Source organism: Schistocerca nitens, chromosome 1 (genome assembly GCF_023898315.1).
Source record: "Schistocerca nitens isolate TAMUIC-IGC-003100 chromosome 1, iqSchNite1.1, whole genome shotgun sequence".
Lineage (NCBI taxonomy): Eukaryota > Metazoa > Arthropoda > Insecta > Orthoptera > Acrididae > Schistocerca > Schistocerca nitens.
Genome location: NC_064614.1, coordinates 383,351,824 through 383,374,765, shown reverse-complemented (window position 1 = coordinate 383,374,765; position 22,942 = coordinate 383,351,824). Strand labels below are relative to the sequence as shown.

The 22,942-nt window shown below is 36.8% G+C and overlaps 1 protein-coding gene across 1 annotated transcript in view; it reads right to left on the bottom strand.

The window, feature by feature from the left end:
- The window catches only part of LOC126249059 (venom carboxylesterase-6-like), a 216,619-nt gene that overhangs the window by 28,708 nt on the left and 164,969 nt on the right, over positions 1-22,942 (bottom strand). The window contains exon 7 of the mRNA XM_049950704.1: positions 8,684-8,868. Coding sequence (XP_049806661.1) covers positions 8,684-8,868 — 185 coding nt within the window. The remainder of the gene's footprint in view (positions 1-8,683; positions 8,869-22,942) is intronic.

The following is a 22,942-nucleotide window of genomic DNA, read 5'->3' as shown; positions in this document are numbered from 1 at the left end:
TTTGTAAATTTTTCAGACTTGCTCGTATATATAGACACAACATTTTCTGGGCCAAATGGTCATGTAAATATTATAGTTACATGGGATATAAATATAGATTTATTAACAAATTATGTCAGCACCAAAAAGTTACATCGTCTGTGTGATGAATTTAACCTGACCCCACTCATTCAGGAACCCACTAGAGAAATTGGCAATAGTAAAACATGTCTTGACAACATAATAACAAACATGACCCACCTATCCCACAGTGCATCGGTTTTAAAACTAGTCATCTCAGACCACCATGCAGTACAGCTTAAATTGGAACTCCACAAAGCAACAGTTTTTAACTAAAAGAAGAATGTATAATGACAACATAAACAGACTAAACTGCATGCTAGCACAAATAAAATGGTTTGAAAATAATAGCTTTTCATATGATAGCTTTGCTGCTGACTTCTATTACTGCTTTGATACCACATGCCCAGTTGTAATCACAAAAATGAAACAAACAAAAAATATAAACAAAAATATTTGGGTAAATAGTAATGTCACTGAAGTGAGGAAAAATTAAAACTACTCCACAGTGCAATTCTGAATAATAGAGAGATTCCTGAGCTAAAGGAAGCCTTCAAAATATATCAAGCACACTAGAAGGACTTAATCACACAGACCAGGAGCAACTATGTTGCAAATAAGCTTAAAAACTCACACAACGTAACTGCTTGCATCTGGGCAGTCATAAAGAGTTTTAGAACTTGCAATGACAAATCCTGTATGGACTTTACTATTAACCACAATGGAATGCTCATATCAGGCCAACTGGAAATTGCAAATATTTTTAATGAATATTTTTCTTCCGTAGGGGAAGCCATAAATGACAAACATAAAAACACGCACTACAGTTTTAAAGGTAATACATGTGACCATAGTTTATATCTAGCCCCTACAAACTGTGAAGAAACAATGGGCATCATTAGCTCACTAAAACCCTCTAATTCAGCTGGGCATGATGGCCTAAATACTAATGTTTTAAAAGCCTGTAGCCAAAATGTCTCTGTACCTCTGTCTGCAGCAGTCAACAATATAATAGAATCAGGCACCTTTCCAGACAGACTAAAAATAGCACAGGTAACACCCTTTTTTAAGAAAGGTGACAACAACAAAGTAGAAAACTACAGACCAGTCTCAATCCTTCCTGTCTTTTCCAAAATAGTTGAGAAAGTTATACACAACAGGATTATAAACTTTCTTAACAAACACAACCTGATGCTCAAAAATCAAAATGAATTCCTAAAAGGTAAATCAACTAGCACTGCAGCTGCTCAACTAACTGAAGAGGTGTTAGGAGGTATCGAAAGCAAGGAACATGTGGCAGGTGTATACCTAGACCTGGAAAAAGCCTTTGATTGTGTGAACGTTGACATCCTGTTAGACAAGCTATGGAAAATGGGCATTAGAGGCGCTGCTTATGACCTAATAAAGTGTTATATGAGCAATAGAAAACAGTTTGTTCTACTTAAAACGTAAAGTGGTGTCTACAAATCAGAGATCACTCGCATAAAATATGGCGTGCCCCAGGGCTCGGTGTTGGGCCCCCTTCTGTTCTTGATCTATGTAAATGATATTAAATACTGTACTATAAATTCCAAAATTGTTCTGTATGCTGATGACACGTCCATTGTATGTAAAAAGGAATCATGTAATGAACTAGAGGCTGAGTGTAATAATGTGACAAAAGAAATTGTTCAGTTTTTTAATGAAAGCCACTTAAATGTAAGCACCAGTAAAACATGTTTGATGGAGTTTAACAAAATTAGTTTGAATAATGAAATTAAATTATACATGAGCAACGAATTGGTAAAGAAAGAGTCTAGTGTAAAATTCCTTGGCATAACAATCCAAAGCAACCTGAAATGGGACACACATATTGACTCCCTAGCAACTAAGGTGTCCAAAAATATATTTGCAATCAGTACTATTAGCAAGTCCTGTAGAGACACCATAATCCTCAAGACTGTATACCATGCTCTTTTCTCCACTCACTTGAACTACGGTATTGAAATTTGGGGGGCAACAACCAAAGCTAATCTAGATAAGCTACTCATTCTCCAAAAAAGGGGTGTGAGAATAATCTGTGGAGCAAAATATAGGGAATCTTGTCGCAACTTGTTTCCAAAAACAGAGGTGTTAACTGTTATAAACACATACATTCTAAAATCGATATTGCTTGTGAAAAGACTGCACCCAAACACTTATTCAGATTTCCAACAGTACAACTCTAGAAATAAAGAAAGATTTTACATTGGCAGCCACAGAACAGCACTTTACAAAAAGGGGCCTCAGTACGCAGGCATAAAATTAGCTAATGCACTGCCTAGTGCAGTCATGGCTCTTCCTACAATTAAACTGAAACATCAGCTTAAGAAATTTTTAGTGAAACACCATTTCCACACGTTAGAAGAGTACCATACTTATATGAAGAATAACAAATGCTTTGTGAAATTATGTGAATAGAAATCAGTAAACATCTTATTGTAATTTTGTTGTAAATTAATGACATATTCAGAAGATTGTGTCTTGTGTATTGTACAAATAACTTTAATCATTACTATTTCTTTGTACATGTATAGTGTACCATTCAATGTTGAATAAAGCTATTATTATTATATAACGTTCCCGGACTGGCTTAAATATGCTGAAGTTATACCTCTCCTCAAGAAAGGGGACAAAGAAATGCCGTCAAATTACCGACCGATCTCCACTTTTGCCAGCTTTTTCTAAAATCTTTGAAAAGGTTATGTTCAAGTGTCTACTTAAACACCTTAGTGAAAATAACATACTGTCAAAGTCACAGTTTGGGTTTCTTAAGGGTTCTGATATTGAGAAGGCTATTTACACTTACAGTGAAAATGTCCTTAATTCATCAGACAACAAATTAGAGGCAACTGACATATTCTGTGACCTGTCAAAGGCTTTTGACTGTGTGAATCACAGCATTCTTTTAAGTAAATTAAAATATTATGGCATCACTGGTAGTGCTGCAAAGTGGTTTCAGTCATATCTTATTAATAGAAAACAAAGAGCATCATTACGTAACACTTCAGCAGAAGGCAGTCAGACATCATCTGACTGGGAAGAAATTACATATGCTGTTCCCCAAGGTTCCATAGTATGTCCACTACTTTTTCTTGTGTATATTAATGACGTGTCACCTGTTACATTACCAGATGCCACGTTTGTCTTATTTGCAAATGATACAAACATTGCAATAAATAGTAAATCAAGTATAAATTCAGAAAGGGCAGCTAATCAAATTTTTACTGACATTAATAAGTGGTTCATAGCCAATTCACTGTCATTAAATTTTGAAAAGACCCACTATACTTCCAGGAGATTTCCTTCTAGTGTGTGCATAAAATATGATGACATGGAAATAGGAGAAGTTGAGAGTGTAAAATTCTTGGGATTACAACTTGATAATAAATTCACTTGGCAGCGACATACTAACGAACTGCTAAAGCACCTAAACATGTCTGTGTTTGCAATGCACATGATGTCAGACATAGGAGATATAAACATAAAAAAAACTGGCATATTTTGCTTATTTTCACTCCATTATGTCATATGGTATCATAGTTTGGGATAACTCCACAAACCGAGAAAAAATTTTTAGAGTACAGAAGTGTATAATAAGAGTAATGTGTAGTGTAACTCCAAGAACATCATGTCGAAACCTATTCAAAGAATTGGGCATACTAACCACAGCTTCTCAGTATATTTATTCCTTAATGAAGTTTGTTGTAAATAATACATCTCATTTTCCAACTAACTGCTTAGTACACAGTATCAATACTAGGCATAAGAACAATATACATAAAGATTTAAAATCACTTACTCTTGCCCAGAAAGGAGTGCAGTATTCAGCAACGCATATTTCCAATATGTTACCAGCAACCATTAAGAGTTTAGTTTCTGACAATGCACAATTTAAACATAATTTAAAAGAATTTTTGGTGGCCAATTCCTTCTATTCCATCCATGAATTTCTCAACAAGTGCAGTAGACCATTTTAATGAAAATTTATTATACGTTAATTTTTGACAATACTTGGTTGTAACAGCCAAGTAACTACCTACTGTGTGAATGATGGATGTATGGAAAGCAGATGCAAGTCTTAAGTCTGTAAATAGTGGAAGTTTAATTATTAATCTTGTACATAATTTGACTGCTCTTAACTGAGGATCATTGAAATGAATAATTTACTTTAATTTTTGACAATACTTGGTTGTAATGGCCAAGTAGCTAGCTACTGTGTGAATGATGGATTTAATGAAAACAGATGTAAGTATTAAACCTGTAAATATTAGAAGTTTAATTTTAATTCATGTACGTAATTTTACTGTTTATTGACTGAGGATCATTAAAAATAATGAAACTCAAGTTTTTCTAATTACATTTTTGTAATGTGTTTGTTTATCTGACATGTTCCACACCCAGGAGGATCCCCTCTTATGTGGGTCTATGGAACGAATAATCAATCTAATCTGATCTTATCTACTCTTTCACAAGAAGTAAACTAATCTGAACTAGGAACAGTCTTAGGTTGGTACGACCTGATGTCAGATGTAAACATTCCTCCTCAAGATGTTCCATAACACGCTGAAATTTTTGAACTCTTTCTCACCTAGGATGCTAACACACAAACATATTTCCTTCTTTGTTCCAATCATATTCAATTGTGTAAATAAAACATGGGTGCAAAAGTGTTTCATGAAACCATACTAAAAAGATATTTGTATTCTAATGAGAGACTTATTGATAATTGTTATAAAATTATGGTAAATAAAACTTGCAACACAATATTAGTTGAAACACTTAAGTTGGAAGTCTGTCTTTGTAAGCAGAGAACAACAGGCACAAAATCTAAAGCTTGTTGCCGAAAAGGAGTCACTTGGCTCAGAAATGTTCTGGATAAGAAAGAGGGTGGAAACTGTCATCATTTTATGGAGCATGTGGAGGAGAAAGCCTATTATAGAGATAGTCATCTTCAAAAGCAGTGTTTATTTGTATAAATGACTCTGAAATTACAAGAAAGCTGTTACAACATGATGCAATGAGCAGAATGAAGGTTGCTGCTAGTGTCATTACCATCAGATCATTTAAGCTGCCACAACTGAAAAAAGAAGACAGTCAGCAGATGTTCCAAATTGTGCCAACATATCATAAAAAGAACTTCTTGTTGCTAAGCAATAAAAAGGATTACTGCATATTTAATTAAGAATTCTGAAACAAAATGTGCCATTAGGGTTGTAGCCTCTCCCCGATGCTATTCAATCTGTATATTAAGCAAACAGTAAAGGAAACAAAAGAAAAGTTTGTAGTAGATATTAAAATCCATGGAGAAGAAATAAAAACTTTGAGGTTCGCCGATGACATTGTAATTCTGTCAGAGACAGCAAAGGACTTGGAAGACCAGTTGAACGGAATGGATGGTGTCTTGAAAGGAAGATATAAGATGAACATCAACAAAAGCAAAACGAGGATAATGGAATGTAGTCGAATTAAGTCGGGTGATGCTGAGGGAATTAGATTAGGAAATGAGACACTTAAAGTAGTAAAGGAGTTTTGCTATTTTGGGAGCAAAATAACTGATGATGGTCGAAGTAGAGAGGATATAAAATGTAGACTGGCAATGGCAAGGAAAGCGTTTCTGAAGAAGAGAAATTTGTTAACATCGAGTATAGATTTAAGCGTCAGGAAGTCGTTTCTGAAAGTATTTGTATGGAGTGTAGCCATGTATGGAAGTGAAACATGGACGATAACTAGTTTGGACAAGAAGAGAATAGAAGCTTTCGAAATGTGGTGCTACAGAAGAATGCTGAAGATTAGATGGGTAGATCACATAACTAAGGAGGAGGTATTGAACAGAATTAGGCAGAAGAAGAGTTTGTGGCACAACTTGACACGAAGAAGGGACCGGTTGGTAGGACATGTTCTCAGGCATCAAGGGATCACCAATTTAGTACTGGAGGGCAGAGTGGAGGGTAAAAATCGTAGAGGGAGACCAAGAGATGAATACACTAAGCAGATTCAGAAGGATGTAGGCTGCAGTAGGTACTGGGAGATGAAGAAGCTTGCACAGAATTGAGTAGCATGGAGAGCTACATCAAACCAGTCTCAGGACTGAAACCACAACAACAACAACAACAACAACAACAACAACAGGTTCAACTTCACTAACAGTAGTTGTAAAATTTATATTCTACCTTTTCCATATAGTCACTGCTTTGCTAATAATACTGTACCAGTAATAATAAGCTCACAAACTCTAGTGTAAAAGTCACATTGTAGTAATCTGAATCATTGTCTATGAGTGAAATGATTGAATAAAATACAAATTTTTTTGAAAGAGTTTGTGAAACTTCGGCTGCCATTCTCTTTATTTCATGTACATTTTGTACAATTTCAGCCTTAGGCCATTTTCATGTATCTAAATATCTATGTATCTAAACTGTACAATCATACATGAAATAAAGAGAATGGCAGCTGAAGACATCATGAAATCTTTCAAAAAATTCTTCGCAGCTGCAGACCCTATCGCATTGAAAATTATAAAACAGGAAATGGAGTTCTAAATTATGATTCTTCAACATACAGATTTGCAAGTTCTATTAGCGAAGGACCTAGACCTTTCAACTTCCACCATGAACACAATTATAAGAAACTGGCCTAACATCAAAGCCAATATGAGACAGTCTGGTTCCATGGCAAAACAGCCAAATACATTTGGCCATCAGCATGTGATCATTTGGATAAACACACTGGAGAGTGGTTTGTTGGCACAAGAGCACTGGGAATTCCAACTTGGGAAATGGGGATCACCAACTTCATTGCATTGAATGGTTGGATCGATCAATTTAAAACTCATCATAACACTGTTTACAACTAACTGTATGGTGAAAGCATAAGTGCTGATGGCAGAACTGTGGAACAATGAAAAGAACAATGGCAAAATAAGTTTAAAGATTGTGATCAAAATAATTTTTTAAAATATTGATGAAGCTGGTCTTTTTTTTAATAACATATTACCAAGTAAGACCTTATGTTTTAAAGCAAGAAATGCTGCAGTGGGAAACTGAATAAGCAGAGGATAACTGTTTTACTTATCGTCAATGCTGATGGGTCTGAAAAATTGCCTCCTTTGGTAATTGATAAATTTAAAAAGTCAAGATGTTTAAAAACAATGTGAGAACTTTGCCCACTAATTATGATTCCAGCAGTGCTGCATGGATGACCAGCTCTAGAAGCTATGGGAGCTATTAACATTTTGACTCTGTACATTGGTAGTGCATCAAGTGATGATAATGCATTTGATGCTTTCTGTATCATGGAGCGACAAGTAGAGCTAACTGCTGTTAGAAAAGAAAACAAAATCATTTAATTATTTCAGTTTTTTACTTAGATATAATTTAAATTGTTTTAATTTCTTATTTTGAACAATATAAAGAGAAGGATAGTAAGAGTAATTTATTTGCTTGTTGCATTTCCTATGCTTTCTGGGTATTTTACACTTTTCTGAATTTTACACTGTTTTGGGTAGATCTGCTGAAAAGTGTAAAAAAGAGGTTTTACTGCATCTACAGAATTTGCAATCGTGAATTTGTTACAATCATTGTAAAATCCTCTTAAGTCTTAATAGTATTTGCTGCTAATAATAGAAAACATAATTCAGAGTGGGATTTTGTATTTTTGAGGAAATGTTTTCAGTGATACATAAAACAAGAAATCAAGAATATCTACAGTTTTAAAAGGTAATTAAAAATATACCTTATTAACCATGCATTCCATAAACTACTAAAAAATTTAGAACAATGTTTGAAGCTGAAGAAGTGAATTAAAATTTGTGCCGCAGCTGGGACTCAAACCCGGGTCTTCTTGTTTACTATGTAGATATGCTAGTAAGCAAGAAGACCTGGGTCCGAGTCCTGGCCGCAACACAAATTTTAATTCACTTCCTCAGCTTCCAACATTATCATAGATAAATTAGAGACTTAAATGTCTCAGGGAAAATTTAATTTAAGATCAAATATTTAGATTCAAGACAAAACATTTCTGTTAGCTTGTAACAATCAGTGACAGTCATTGTTAAACAATACCTGTCCTTATGGCACATAAATAATGACTGATCTATAAAGAATGAATATCAATGTGATCATGCAGATATTATACTACATGTAGGGAAAAATGGCTGAATTTAATTTAGCTTATAGGAACAGAAATAGTTCACAACAGCATCATGAAAGGTAATTGTCAATACATTTAAACAGCTGCAGGAGGTAAATAACAAAATATCTCCTGATTTCGGTAATTTAACTGAGAAATAAAGTGTAAACTCAGAATGTAAATAACCTTCAGCCAACCTCTCCAAAAATACATGGAGACAGATGATTTGTCATGAATATCAAAATAAGCGGTGTTTTCATATACAGTAACAATAATAAACAAGCTACTGTAGCTTGCAAAGTAAAATTAGTTACTAATTTCATACATGTTTATTATGAAGAAAAAAATCTCAGCAAACAGATGAAAAAATCAAACCTTAAGGTTTGTTGATATAAAGTATAATTAATTTAACTTAATTTTAATAATTCTCCAATACAGTTTTATACAAAAATAAACTCTTGCTGCTTCTTTTTACCTGTATTACTTCAGCAGCAGTACTTGTTGATATTCTTTTCTCTCCCAAGTAATATTTTCGAACTTTCTTTCCTATTTCATGATGTATTTCTTGTGGAGCTGTATAATTGTAGTCCAAGAGGTATGCAGACACTTCCTCAAACCTAGCATCCAGTTCTTTCATTGCATCATGTTTGGTCACAAAATCTATCATAATAAGAAGAATGAAAGTGAGACATATATCTGAGTACCCAGAGATATGGAATTGATATACAACTTGATTATAATTTATATTTTCATAAAAAATGTAACCAATTACACTTTAACACTAATGACACAACTGGACATTGTATATTCTTTGGACCTATTGAAAAAATGGTACAAACTTCATGCAGGGCAGAACATACAAGACCATTGGAGGCATACAAATAGTCATTTTTTCCTTGCTCCGCATATACATTGAATAGGACAGTGAGTGGCAACAGATTCTGGGGAATATATGTACATGTACAATTGTTATCCAAAACTGTATTTTTGCTTAATTAGTGGGATTTGGTGTATGTAGCATATTGCCACAGTCATATTACATTAGTCGTATATCTAATAATCAAAAGAAATTTGCATAGGTAGGCACACAGTAGAAAAAATTATTAACCCACAGGAGACATCACATTAATACCATGAAACACTGCCTGCATCCTTTATAATGGCCTCAATGCATTAGAGAAGAGAGTCCACAAGTTTATTCTGATGTCCTACCAAAATCTGAGGATCTTAATTTCTATGTTTGACCTACTTTTCTAAATCCTGCTAGACATGTTCTATGGGATACTTATCAAGTGATTTGGCAGATCTGTCAAGTTGCAACAGTGTGCTTGAGTGACTGTAAATTGCATGCAGACCTTGGAGATGACTGATGCCACTTTGCATGATTGTAGTGTCCACAGCATACTCATTATGCATATGTAGAAGAAAGGGCAACACTTGGTCATGGTGAATGTTGAAATAAATATCCTGATTCATGATCTCAGTAACCTGAATGAGTCAGCCCACACCATAGTACAAATGACACACCCAAAACATCACTTCTTCTCTGAACTACATTCTCCATGCATTGAAGTTTAAAAGCCTCTTTGGGCCATTGGTGTACCTGACACCTTGCATCATTTGCAAACAGGCAAATCATAACTCATCAGAGCACGCACTTCCAGTCAGCTAATGTCCAGTTTCTGTGTTGTTTGGTCCATGGAATGTGTGCAGTTTTATTTGCCACTGTGAGAAATGGCTTTTTGTGAGGCACTCAATTCCATAAGGCCACTGCATGCAATTCTCTTCATAATGTTCCCCAAGAAACTGGTTGAGATGCAACAATTCACTGACAGCAGCAAATGCTGTTGATATACCAACAAATTGAATAACTTCAGTCATGGTGTGGTCATGAGTGCATCAAGAGGCAGTAGCTCCTGGTCATTCTGTCACCCCTACACTTAAACCAAAGTTTTTGTTTTCAAACAACTGACTGCCACATACACACTACTTCAGTTCCTTGACTTAACCCAGTGTTGGAGGATTATGTGACCATCTGGTACCAGTTCTACAGAGTATACAGTACTCTAAAGCAACCAGCATGCTCTTTTAAGGGGGGTAATGAATGTTTTGTCAGGTAAGACTACATCAAACATACAATCTTTCCTGTTAAGTATCACACTTTTTGTTTCAAGAGAGACACAATAAAATGTAACACAATTCATTTTCTAACAACAGAAGGCCTCACAGCATGGACTCTCCACAACATAAATTTATCCACTATAATTTGGTACCAAATAATAAGAGTTATCTCAGCTGTTTCCAAGAGCAAAGCATTGATCAGTATTGAAGGCACGTCTATGAGACAGATTTTAACACAGAAATACTGTATTTTGAGCACAAAGTTGATCCTACAGTGATAAAAGATTGCACCGTCACAACAGCAATCAAAAAATATTGTATCATGTCAATGAGCACTTAAAATGGATGAAACACATCTTGGAGTTTACACTTATTTAAATTACTTTTTCATAAAAGCTTGAATAATGGGGTAATTTTTTATCCCTGTTTATTGTTTCTCCTTATTTAGAAACGTGTAACATAAGGAGTGTAGAACCAGTATAAATTTTAGCATTTACTAAGCTCTAATACTTTTTCTTGATGTATTTACTTACACAATTATTTTATTGACCTTGAAGACTACATGTTGAGCTTACAGTCCACCTCCATTAACTCTTTGCATCAAGTTACCTTTGGCCTTTAACTGCCGTAGATCTTTCAGGATTTCATTCTCTCATTGCTTCCACGGTCCATCTAGCACGCCTGTTCCATCATACATTCCTACAATCACAGCTTTGGGTTCAAGGTGTTCAGGCATCTGAGGTACATATTTAATCCATTAAGATCTTTTTGCTTTCATTTTCTTGCCAATATTAGATTGTTGCATCATTTCCAATACATTCTGGTCCTTCCTTCTACTCTACCCATCAGTAGCATCTTGCCCTAGGCCAGAGGCCTTCCTGGAGATTTAGCAGGATACCAACATGAGTGGTGATGATGGATACAGACTCTTATCATCATGGTGCCAGCAGCACCCTGCCTACAAGCCAACAGCTTTCATGAGGTTGCACCATCAGGCACAGTGGCTGATGGCATATAACTCACTGAATTTTGATAGCTACCACTGGGCACCCCGGGGGCAAAACTCTATCTTATTTTACTGGCTTGCCCTTCATTCACTGCCACCAGTTAATAGCAATTAAAATAAAAACTGTCATCAATAAATGTTGTCAATCCTCACATCCCCTCTCCTGTCATCCAATCAAAACAGAGTTCAGTGATGTCCCTAAAAAACTGTTAAGTGTAGTATGAAATTACATACTTGTGTCAGTAGCCTAAACAGTGGTTTTATCTGCAATTACATACATACTCTGCAAGCCACTGTATGGTGCACAGTGGAGGGTACATTGTACCACCATTAGTCATTTTCTTTTCTGTTCCACTCACAAATGGCATAAGGGAAAAATGAATATCTACGTGATTCCACACAAACACAAATTGTTCTTGCCTTGTTTTCACAGTCCTTATACAAAATGTACATTGGCAACAGTAGAATTGTTCAGCAGTCAGCTGAAGATGCTGGTTCTCTAAATTTTCTATCTGGTAGCACATCTCTGAATTGATTCAATGACTTCCTTTAATCTGACCTGGTGGGAGTCCCAAGCACTCAAGAATGGGGTGCACTAGTGTTCTACATGTGGTCTGCTTTACAGATGAGCTACACTTTTCTAAAATTCTACCAATAACCTACAACCAATTGCTTGCATTCTCTACTGTGATCCTCATATGCTAGTTCCATTCCCTTTCATATCAGTATGCAAAATTCTACCTAGATATTTAATTGACATTACTGTATCGAGCAACATACCAGTAATATTGTATTCAAACATTAGAGGCTTGTTTTTCCCACTCATCTGCATTAACTTATTTTTTCTACATTTAGAGCGAGCTGCCTTCTATCACAGCAAATAGAAATTCCATGCAAGACATCCTATATCCTTCTACAGTAACTCAACAATGATACTCCCCTGTATATTACAGTGTCATCAGCAAATGGTCACATATTGCAGCACACCTTTTCAGTCAGATTATTTATGTATAGAGAGAACATGAGCAGTCCTATCACCCTTCCTGGGGCTCTCCTGATGATACCCTCATTACTGAGAATAATGTACTGCATTCAACTACTTAAAAAGTCTTCAAGCCAGTCACATGTGTGGGAAACTTTTCTGTATGCTTGGATCTTTGTTAACAGTCTGCCATGGGGCATCATGTCAAATGCTTCCTGTAAATCTTGGAAAATGGATTACACCTGTTATCCTTCATTCATGGTTCACAGAACACAATAAGGGAAAAGGACAAATGAGTTTTGTATGAGTAATACTTTCTGAACCCTAGCTGACTTGTGGACAGAAGCTTTTCTGTCTCAATGAAATTTACTGTATTCAAACTTAGATTATGCTCAAGAACTTTGTGGTATATTGTTGTTAAGATATTGGTTTGTAATTTTGTGGGTCTGTTCTTTTACCCTTCTTATATACAGGAGTCAGCAGTGCTTTCTTCCGGTCACTTAGGAGTTTGTGCTGCATTGACAGATTCACAATAAATGCAAGCTACTAAGGGAACAAAGACATAGAGTACTCTATGTAGGACTGAGTTGAAATTCCATTTGGACCTGGCAACTTAATTATTTCCGACATTACGATTTAGTCACATAACCATCAACATTTGCTGAAGGAACCAGTAAATGTTATCAAAGCAGATTTGTTAATCTCACTATACTACTCAGCTGCCACATAATAAACACCAGACCTATGACTGCTTTCCCTACCTGAAACTGTATCAGATAATTTCTAATTAGTTTAAAATTTCTTCAGTCACTCGCTCATTTGAGAGCAAAATCTTTTGCAGCAGCACTGTTGTATAAAACATTCTTGGACTTCTTCCTGTGTCAGTTCAGGGTAAATCCTCAAGCTTTCAATGATTATACTCATCATCTTCATCAAGAGCAACTTACCATCAAAACTGCTGCTGTGGCGCCTCTATATAGCTCAAAGATGGCTTCTGATTGGTCGGTAATTATATCATGCTGTTGCAGGTGGTGTCAATGTCTGCACTGGTGGTGCCACTGCTCCCACCATAGTGTAAACATTGCGACAAATATCTCTGGCTCTTCTCTGCATTGACAGCTCACTTCCATGCCCTGTCAATGTTACGCTACTGGCCATTAAAATTGCTACACCAAGAAGAAATGCAGATGATAAATGGGTATTCATTGGACAAATATATTATACTATAACTGACATGGGATTACATTTTCACGCAATTTGGGTGCATGGATCCTGAGAAATCAGTACCCAGAACAACCACCTCTGGGCGTAATAACGGCCTTGATACGCCTGAGCATTGAGTCAAACAAAGCTTTGATGGCGTGTACAGGTACAGTGTCCCATGCAGCTTCAACAAGATACCACAGTTCATCAAGAGTAGTGACCGGCATATTGTGATGAGCCAGCTGCTTGGCCACCAGTGACCAGACGTTTTCAATTGGTGATAGATCTGGAGAATGTGCTGGCCAGGGCAGCAGTCGAACATTTTCTGTATCCAGAAAGGCCCTTACAGGACCTGCAACGTGTAGTCGTGCATTATCCTGCTGAAATGTAGTGTTTTGCAGGGATCGAATGAAGGGTAGAGCCACGGGTCACAACACATCTGAAATGCAACGTCCACTGTTCAAAGTGCTGTCAGTGCTAACAAGAGGTGACCAACACGTGTAACCAGTGGCACCCCATACCATCACGCTGGGTGATACAACAGTATGGCGATGACGAATATACATGTCCAATGTGCGTTCACTGCGATGTAGCCAAACACGGATGCGACCATCATGATGCTGTAAACAGAACCTGGCTTCATCCGAAAAAATGATGTTCGCTGAGTACACCAAGCAGGCGCTCCTGTCTGCCTGTCTGTGATGCAGCATCAAGGGTAACCGCAGCCATGGTCTCCAAGCTGATAGTCCATGCTGCTGCAAACGTTATTGATCTGTTCGTGCAGATGGTTGTTGTCTTGCAAATTTCCCTATCTGTCGACTCATGGATCGAGACGTGGCTGCACGATCCATTACAGCCATGCGGATAAGATGCTTGTCATCTCGACTGCTAGTGATACGAGGCCATTGAGATCCAGCACGGCCTTCTGTATTACCCTCCTGAACCCATTGATTCCATATTCTGCTAACAGTCATTGGATCTCGACCAACGTGAGCAGAAATGTCACGATACGATAAACCACAGGCTACAATCTGACCTTTATCAAACTCAGAAACGTGATGGTATGCATTTCTCCTCCTTACACAAGGCATCATAACAACGTTTCACCAGGCAATGGCGGTAAACTACTGTTTGTGTATGAGGAATCGGTTGGAAACTTTCCTCATGTCAGCATGTAGTAGGTGTTACCACCAGCGCCAACCTTGTGTGAATGCTCTGAAAAGCTAATCATCTGCATATCACAGCATCTTCTTCCTGTCGGTTAAATTTCACGTCTGTAGCACGTCATCTTTGTCGTGTAGCAATTTCAATGGCCAGTAGTGCATATCCAGCATCACAGTTGAAGGCTTTCGCACACAATCTCATTTCTTCAACCTCTTTAATTGTAGAATCTCAGTATGTGCGAGCCTGGGGCAAAACATTTGTTTCATCAAACAGAATTTTATGTTTGTTTGTGAGTCTGTGCTCAGCAGCTGCAGATTTCTTCAGTTCTCAAATTTCCTTATCCCATTGACATTTTGCACAATGGTCAGAAATGGTGGACTAACCAATGTAATTGCTTCTGCACTTACAAAGCATGTTGTAAATATCCCAGGGATCCTGAGGCTGAGACTATCCTTAACAGGGTGCAGCATCTCCTTTATTTTCTTAGGAGGTCAGAAAATAGATGTAATACCTTGTCTTTCCAGGATGCTGTCTATTTTGCTGGATGTAGCATTGCAGAAGGTGGCTCATCATGTGAATGTTCAACATTTTCATGTTTCCTTTTCTTAAAGAACACTGACTTCACATCATATGGCCAATAGCTGTTATTTTATTTTATTTTTTATTTTTTTATTTATTTATTTTTATTTATTTATTTATTTTTATTTTTTTTTTTTGGAACACATACTTGAGATGATTAATTTTGGAAGCCAAGTGGTCTCATCAGAAACAGTTTTCACTCTCTTTAAAAGTGTATTTAAAGCTACTGTCTTCTGGACTAGTAGGTGAAAACTCTGGCAGTAAGATATAAATCAGTGAGCACTGGCTTGTGGTACACCGAGTGGCCAAGACATCCATCTATCTTTTGTTGTACCAAAACACCTAATAATGGCAGCCTTCCCTTTTTCTCTATCTTGATGGTGAACCAGATGGTCGGGTGCATACTGTTCATATATTTATGGAAGTGTTCAAGAGATTCTGTGTCATAAGACCAGAACACAAATGCGTTGTCAACATAATGATAAAATGGAGATGGGTGAAGGGGAGCCAAATTTAATGCATGTTCCTCAACATATTCCATAAAAAAGTTGGCCAGTGCTGGAGACAACAAGGTACCCATAGCCATACTGTCCATCATTTCACAAAATTTACCAACGTACAAGAAGTAATGGGTGCAAATGATATTTTAGTCAGCCTGCATGTGGTCTCACTGTTACAAAAGTTCCCATGGAGGACACACTGAAACTTTTGGCAAAGCATTTTCCTAGTAAAATGATAAAGTTGTCTGACATATTATAATGCCCATCTATTTCATGTACAGTAGTAAATTTTCTGAAATAATGGGTGGAATGGCTATGGGTTGTCCATTGTCTCCAGCAATTGACAACTCTTTTATGAAAAATTTTCAGGAACTTGCATAAATTTGGCTCCCCTTTGCCAATCTTTATTTTATCATTATGTTGGCAACATGGCCACATGGCATAGAAGCTCTTGAACACTTCCAGAAACATATGAACAGTATGCACTATAATAAATCTGGTTACAGTGAGATAAATGTACTAACCAGTCTTAAAGGATTATATGAAATGACCGATTCCCAAGCTGAAGACTCAAAACCCAGAAATCCAATACCATGTAGCTATAAGAAAATGTACAAACATCAACATAAATAAACACTTAATGTTATTAAAATGATGATTATGGACTTCTTAGAAAAATAATCAATGATAAACAATTATTTACACTTTATTTTTGAAATGTATGCTTCAAAGATGATTTTGCACAAATAAATCACTATATTGTACTATTTTCTATGTTTCATGTTGTTCGAGGTAAATCTGTGTCTTTCGCTAGTAATTAGTACAAATTCAAAGACTGAGGATGTATTACAAGTTATGTGTGTTGTGATAGTATTGCAGTTGACACTGATTTGTACTGTGAAGTGAAATGACTGAAAATATATGTGTTCAGTGCACCAGAAAGTCCTTCAGTGTTCATATTGTTATTACACAAATTCTACCATTGCTAACTCCCTCTTCAGTGTGTCGCTATCTCAGCGTGCGAAGTGCTGTAAAAGTGTGGCGTGCTGCACAAATTATTAGCTTACTTCAAAATTAATACACCAACTTTGTGTTACAAGAGGGTGGTGATGGTCGCAATATGGTGGAGTAATCGGATATTTTCTGAAAGTGAAATGTGAATGCTTTGTTGGATTATTTTTCTTGTTGCATATTAAGAATGTGTGCACTTTGGAAATTTTAAGGAATAATTGGCCAGATATGACCCACAGCTACAAAACAGCCACAACAACAGGAAAATGAATTCACAATCAAGAAGAAGAAAAAGATGAAAAATAAAAAGTGAGGTGAATAATTAACAATGTCAATGTCCAACAACAAAGTTAAGCACTGCAAATAATTTCTTCATTTTTTTTCTTTTAGTATGAAGTGTCTCCTTGAATAATTATTAACAATGACAGTTGTTGAACAGGAATCTGAAATAATGAGGAGTAATACAGACATGGGAGACTTAAAGCATTAAACAGCGCGTACTACGCTTACATACAAACCCACCTAAAATATGGTGTGATAGTCTGGGGAAATTCTGCAACTGCACTGAGCACATTCAAAATCCAGAAGAGAGCAATGAGGACTTTTACTGGGACCAAACCCAGAGACTCCTGCAAACCCAACTTCAGAAAGTTGGAAATCCTTACAATCCCTTGCGTATACATTCTCAAGACTCTAAAATTTTTCAGGAACCACATAGCGCCATCTGATTCCAGAGTCATAAAAAATAATGAAATACAATAACACACCACCAGGAAAAACTCAAATCTGCATGTTTTACATACAAACACTCAACTGGGTAAAAAGGGACCTTTCCACATGGGCCTCCAACTGTTCAACAGTCTTCCCACTAATATTAAGTCCACTGAAGACAACATAAAATTTAGCAAAGCCGTGAAGTCATATCTGTTGTGTGACTGTCTTTACTCAGTAAATGAATACTTAGAACAGTAATCTTGCCATTTATGTTAAATTGAAAACATTGAGCAATTGGAGTGAAGTAAACTTAACCAATCTTTGCAATATAATACATTAGGATACTATATGTTAATATATGTTAATAATGTTAACTGATATTTTCCAACACCTACATCAGACTGTGTACGATCAGATCATATGGAATAAATAAATAAAAATAAACAAATAGTGTGTGAAACAAGAACAGGAAAAACAAACAGTTGAATTATGTAAATTATTAAAATGAGATGATAAAAATGATGTAAGTACAACGTTGGCATTGTTGATAAAAATAAGTAATACTAATAAGGAGCAATTAACAAAAATGAGTAATGATAATAAGGATCAGTTAATAAAAATTAATAGTGACCAGTCTGCCAAAATTAATGAGCAACTTTAAAAATCATAAACATGAAAGTAAGAAACAGTTCACAGAATTTGGTCATTGAATAGCAGTGTTATTTGATTGTATTGGTAAAAATACAGCTCAAATAAATAATATCAATCAAAATATTGTTAGATTAGATGTTCAAGTATAGTCTGTTGAATCTAAAATGAAATAAATTGAACTTAAACTTAACACTGAAGTCAAAAATATCAAAGATGAGACCAGAATCAAACAATAGAAAATCCAGGCTGGAATGTAACAATATGTTGAGAAGGAAGGTGCTAATCACCATATAGTGGAGATGCTGAGTCACAGGTAGGCACAAAAAAAAGACTCTCACAATTAAGGCTTTTGGCCACTAAAGTCTTCGTCAAAAATAGACACACACACACACACACACACACACACACACACACACACACACACACACACAAAGGCACACGCGGAAATGCTTCAGATTAGACGGCGGGCTCGTGAGAGGTGGGGGGGGGGGGGGGGCAGAAGGAATGGAAAAGGAAAGAAATAAAAAGACTGGGTGTGGTGGTAGAATGACGGCTGTGTAGTGTTATTTCCATGCTTTTTCTAGTCATGATATTTGTGTTAAAAGACGTGGAATATGAAAAATGACTATTACAGCATTTCTTTTCACTTTCTAGAATTATTTGTCTTCTAATGAAACTTTGATATTGCTTGTGTACTAGTCTTGGGAATATGTGTGGAACACCACACCATTTCCCACAAAAAACTGCAATTTCTTGCTCCGTATACAATTTACTTATGCTTGTTATGATAGATATATTAGCTGTTGTTGTTGTGGTCTTCAGTCCTGAGACTGGTTTGATGCAGCTCTCCATGCTACTCTATCCTGTGCAAGCTCCTTCATCTCCCAGTACCTACTGCAACCTACATCCTTCTGAATCTGCTTAGTGTATTCATCTCTTAATCTCCCTCTACGATTTTTACCCTCCACGCCGCCCCCCAATGCTAAATTTGTGATCCCTTGATGCCTCAAAACATGTCCTACTAACCGATCCCTTCTTCTAGTCAAGTTGTGCCACAAACTTCTCTTCTCCCCAATCCTATTCAATACCTCCTCATTAGTTACGTGATCTACCCACCTTATCTTCAGCATTCTTCTGTAGCACCACATTTCGACAGCTTCTATTCCCTTCTTGTCCAAACTAGTTATCATCCATGTTTCACTTCCATACATGGCTACACTCCATACAAATACTTTCAGAAACGACTTCCTGACACTTAAATCTATACTCGATGTTAACAAATTTCTCTTCTTCAGAAACGATTTCCTTGCCATTGCCAGTCTACATTTTATATCCTCTCTACTTCGACCATCATCAGTTATTTTACTCCCTAAATAGCAAAACTCCTTTACTACTTTAAGTGCCTCATTTCCTAATCTCATTCCCTCAGCATCACCCGATTTAATTTGACTACATTCCATTATCCTCGTCTTGCTTTTGTTGATGTTCATCTTATATCCTCCTTTCAAGACACTGTCCATTCTGTTCAACTGCTCTTCCAAGTCGGCCGGCCGGAGTGGCCGAGCGGATAAAGGCGCTACAGTCTGGAACCGCACGACTGCTACGGTCGCAGGTTCGAATCCTGCCTCGGGCATGGATGTGTGTGATGTCCTTAGGTTAGTTAGGTTTAAGTAGTTCTAAGTTCTAGGGGACTTATGACCACAGCAGTTGAGTCCCATAGTGCTCAGAGCCATCTTCCAAGTCCTTTGCTGTCTCTGACAGAATTACAATGTCATTGGCAAACCTCAAAGTTTTTACTTCTTCTCCATGAATTTCAATACCTACTCCGACGTCCTCTTGAGTAGTCCCCGCCTGTAGATCCGAATGGGGGACTATTTTACCTCCAGAATATTTTACCCAAGAGGACGCCATCATCATTTAATCATACAGTAAAGCTGCATGCCCTCGGGAAAAATTACGGCTGTAGTTTCCCCTTGCTTTCAGCCGTTCGCAGTACTAGCACAGCAAGGCCGTTTTGGTTAGTGTTACAAGGCCAGATCAGTCAATCATCCAGACTGTTGCCCCTGCAACTACTGAAAAGGCTGCTGCCCCTCTTCAGGAACCACATGTTTGTCTGGCCTCTCAACAGATACCCCTCCGTTGTGGTTGCAACTACGGTAAGGCCATCTGTATCGCTGAGGCACGCAAGCCTCCCCACCAATGGCAAGGTCCATGGTTCATGGGGGGGATATATTAGCTAGTGTTCAATATTACTTTTGTACTTGTATTGAGTTTTCGTCTTGCCCTATTGAATCAATATACTTTATGTAGATGTAAAAGAAGAATTTAAATATGTCAGTGACACATAGTTAGAAAAAAGGACACTAAAGTAAATTTCAGTGTTGTCAAATTTTTGGCATAAATTATGACCAGTTTTGCTAGATATGTTGCTAAAAAACTCAGATTTTAGAAAAAAAAAATGTAAGAAGGAGCGAGCTGTCTTTTCCTGCAACAAGATTTGAAAGCCTTGGAAAGCAGTTTTTTGTATGTTGGTATAATCCATTACGTGACATGAGAACTAATGAATCCAAAATGTTTGTAGCAACCAGAAACTAAAGGACAAAATGAGTGATAAAACTGCTGGACTAGCACAAGGAAGAAATGACCTAAAATCTCTTGAATATTATTTTCCAAAGTGACATACCTAAGGATGATGTAAGGTATTGTGAAGGTCAAGAAGATATTAGTGAAAAATGTAAGAGGCATTGTAAAATATTGTTTCAAAAAGATTTCATTTGTGTTCTAAGCCAAAGAAGTAAGTTTCTACCAAAGTACTTTAATTTTGTTCTGTAATCTAAATTATTTTGCTATATTTTCTTTATAGCATTGCAAATAACTCTCCCTGGATTTAGATGTTTTCTTTTGGCCAAAGGGAAGTACCAGTCAATAGTAATTTCACTAACTGAAGACAGATTTATAAATGTTGGTATATGAAGGAGTATAAAGAAAATGTTTATGTGTAATGGTTACTTACAGAGGCTGGTGATGGTCAGAGGACCCAAACATGACAGAGAAAGAGGGAAGGGTGCCAGTTTTAGATCTTTTGGCACAACAAAAGATGGATGGACATTTCAATCAGTGTACCATAAGTCAATGCACACTTATTTATATTATAATGCCCAGAGTTTTCACCAACCAGTCCAAAAGAGAGCAGCTTTAAGTACATTGGTACACAGAGTGAAAAATGTTTCTGACATCAATCACTTGGGTTCTGAAATTAATCATCTGAAGTATGTGTTCCAAAAGAATAACTATGGGTCACATGATATGACGTCAGCATGTGCCAATGGAAGAAAATATGAAAATATTAAATATTCACATGGTGAGCCAATGACTCCATTCCTTCCCTTTTGTAGCACCACATCCAGCAAAACTGGCAGAGTACTGGAAAGACAAGGTACCAGATTTATTTTGTGACCTCCTATGAAGATCAAGGAGATGCTATGCCCTGTTAAAGACAGTCTCAGTCTCGGGGTCCCTGGGATTTACAACATCTCTAATGAGTGTGGAAGCAATACCATCAGTCAGTTCATGTGAACCATTTCTGACCACTGTGCAGAACATTCAGAACTGGAGAATCCTGCACTTGCTGAGGACAGACTCACAAACAAATATAAAATACTGTTTAATGAAACAGAAGTTTTGTCTCAGGCTACTGTGTACTGGGGTTCCATAATTAATGAGGCTATAGAAATTTAGGATAAGTGAGAAAAACTTCAACTGTGACAGTGGATATAATCTTAGCAGGGCATGGAAGGGAGCTCTCAATACAGAGAAGAGCCAGAGTTATTCGCTGCAATGTTTATGCTATGGTAGGAGTGGTGGAACCACCAGCACTGATGCTGACATCATTTACAACAGCATGACATAATTACCAATCAATCAGAAGCTGTCTTTGTGCTATATAAGTCCATCACAACAGCAGTTAAGATAGTAAGCTGCTCCTGACAGAGACAATGGAGATAATTGTTGAAAACTTGAGATTTTACCCTGAAATGATCCGACAAGAAGTCTGAGAATGTTTTATACGCTTGCTCATTTGTTCATTGTGTTGCATAGATTCATCTAATAAATGCCTTAGATTTTTTCCTAATAGGATTAACAAAAGTACTTTGTGAGATAAATTTAGCAGTGAACTCTCTTTGCAGTTTTTACAGTTCCTTCTGTTCTGCTTGTATATACGATAACTGTAAGTAATATCCATTCTTCTAGTATTCCCCTCTCATGTCCATTTTGCCAAAAATAAGATTATGCCATCTCTCTATAGTCTTGACTTCTGTTTGCAACATACTGGAATGCAAGAGCATATAAAACACATTCTGCTGTAATATGGTATATGTAGGTAAGACCAACTGCACTTTGGAAGAAGGCTCTGTGGAACATCAACACTGCACTCACCTTTAGCAACCTACGAAGTCTGTCATTGCTGAACATTGTTTTTCTGCTGGTTATAAAATGGAATGCAATAAGCCAACAATTTTGACTGACACTAACACATTTTGGGATACCATTATTAAAGTTCCATTGAGATAAGCATTGTGGAAAATCACAGTAACTGAGACAGTGGCTTATCAATTGGGTATTTGCATGGGATACCATTATTTCCATGATTTGCTCTCAGCAAAAACAACAGAGTAAACTGAGGCCCATGGTAACCCTGTGCTAACAATCAGTCCCCAGAGCCTAGGTCCCAGAGCAGTACAATGCCATACTTTAAACAAATGCCTTCAAAAAACTTCTTCTTATTTTAGGGGTGTTACTTTT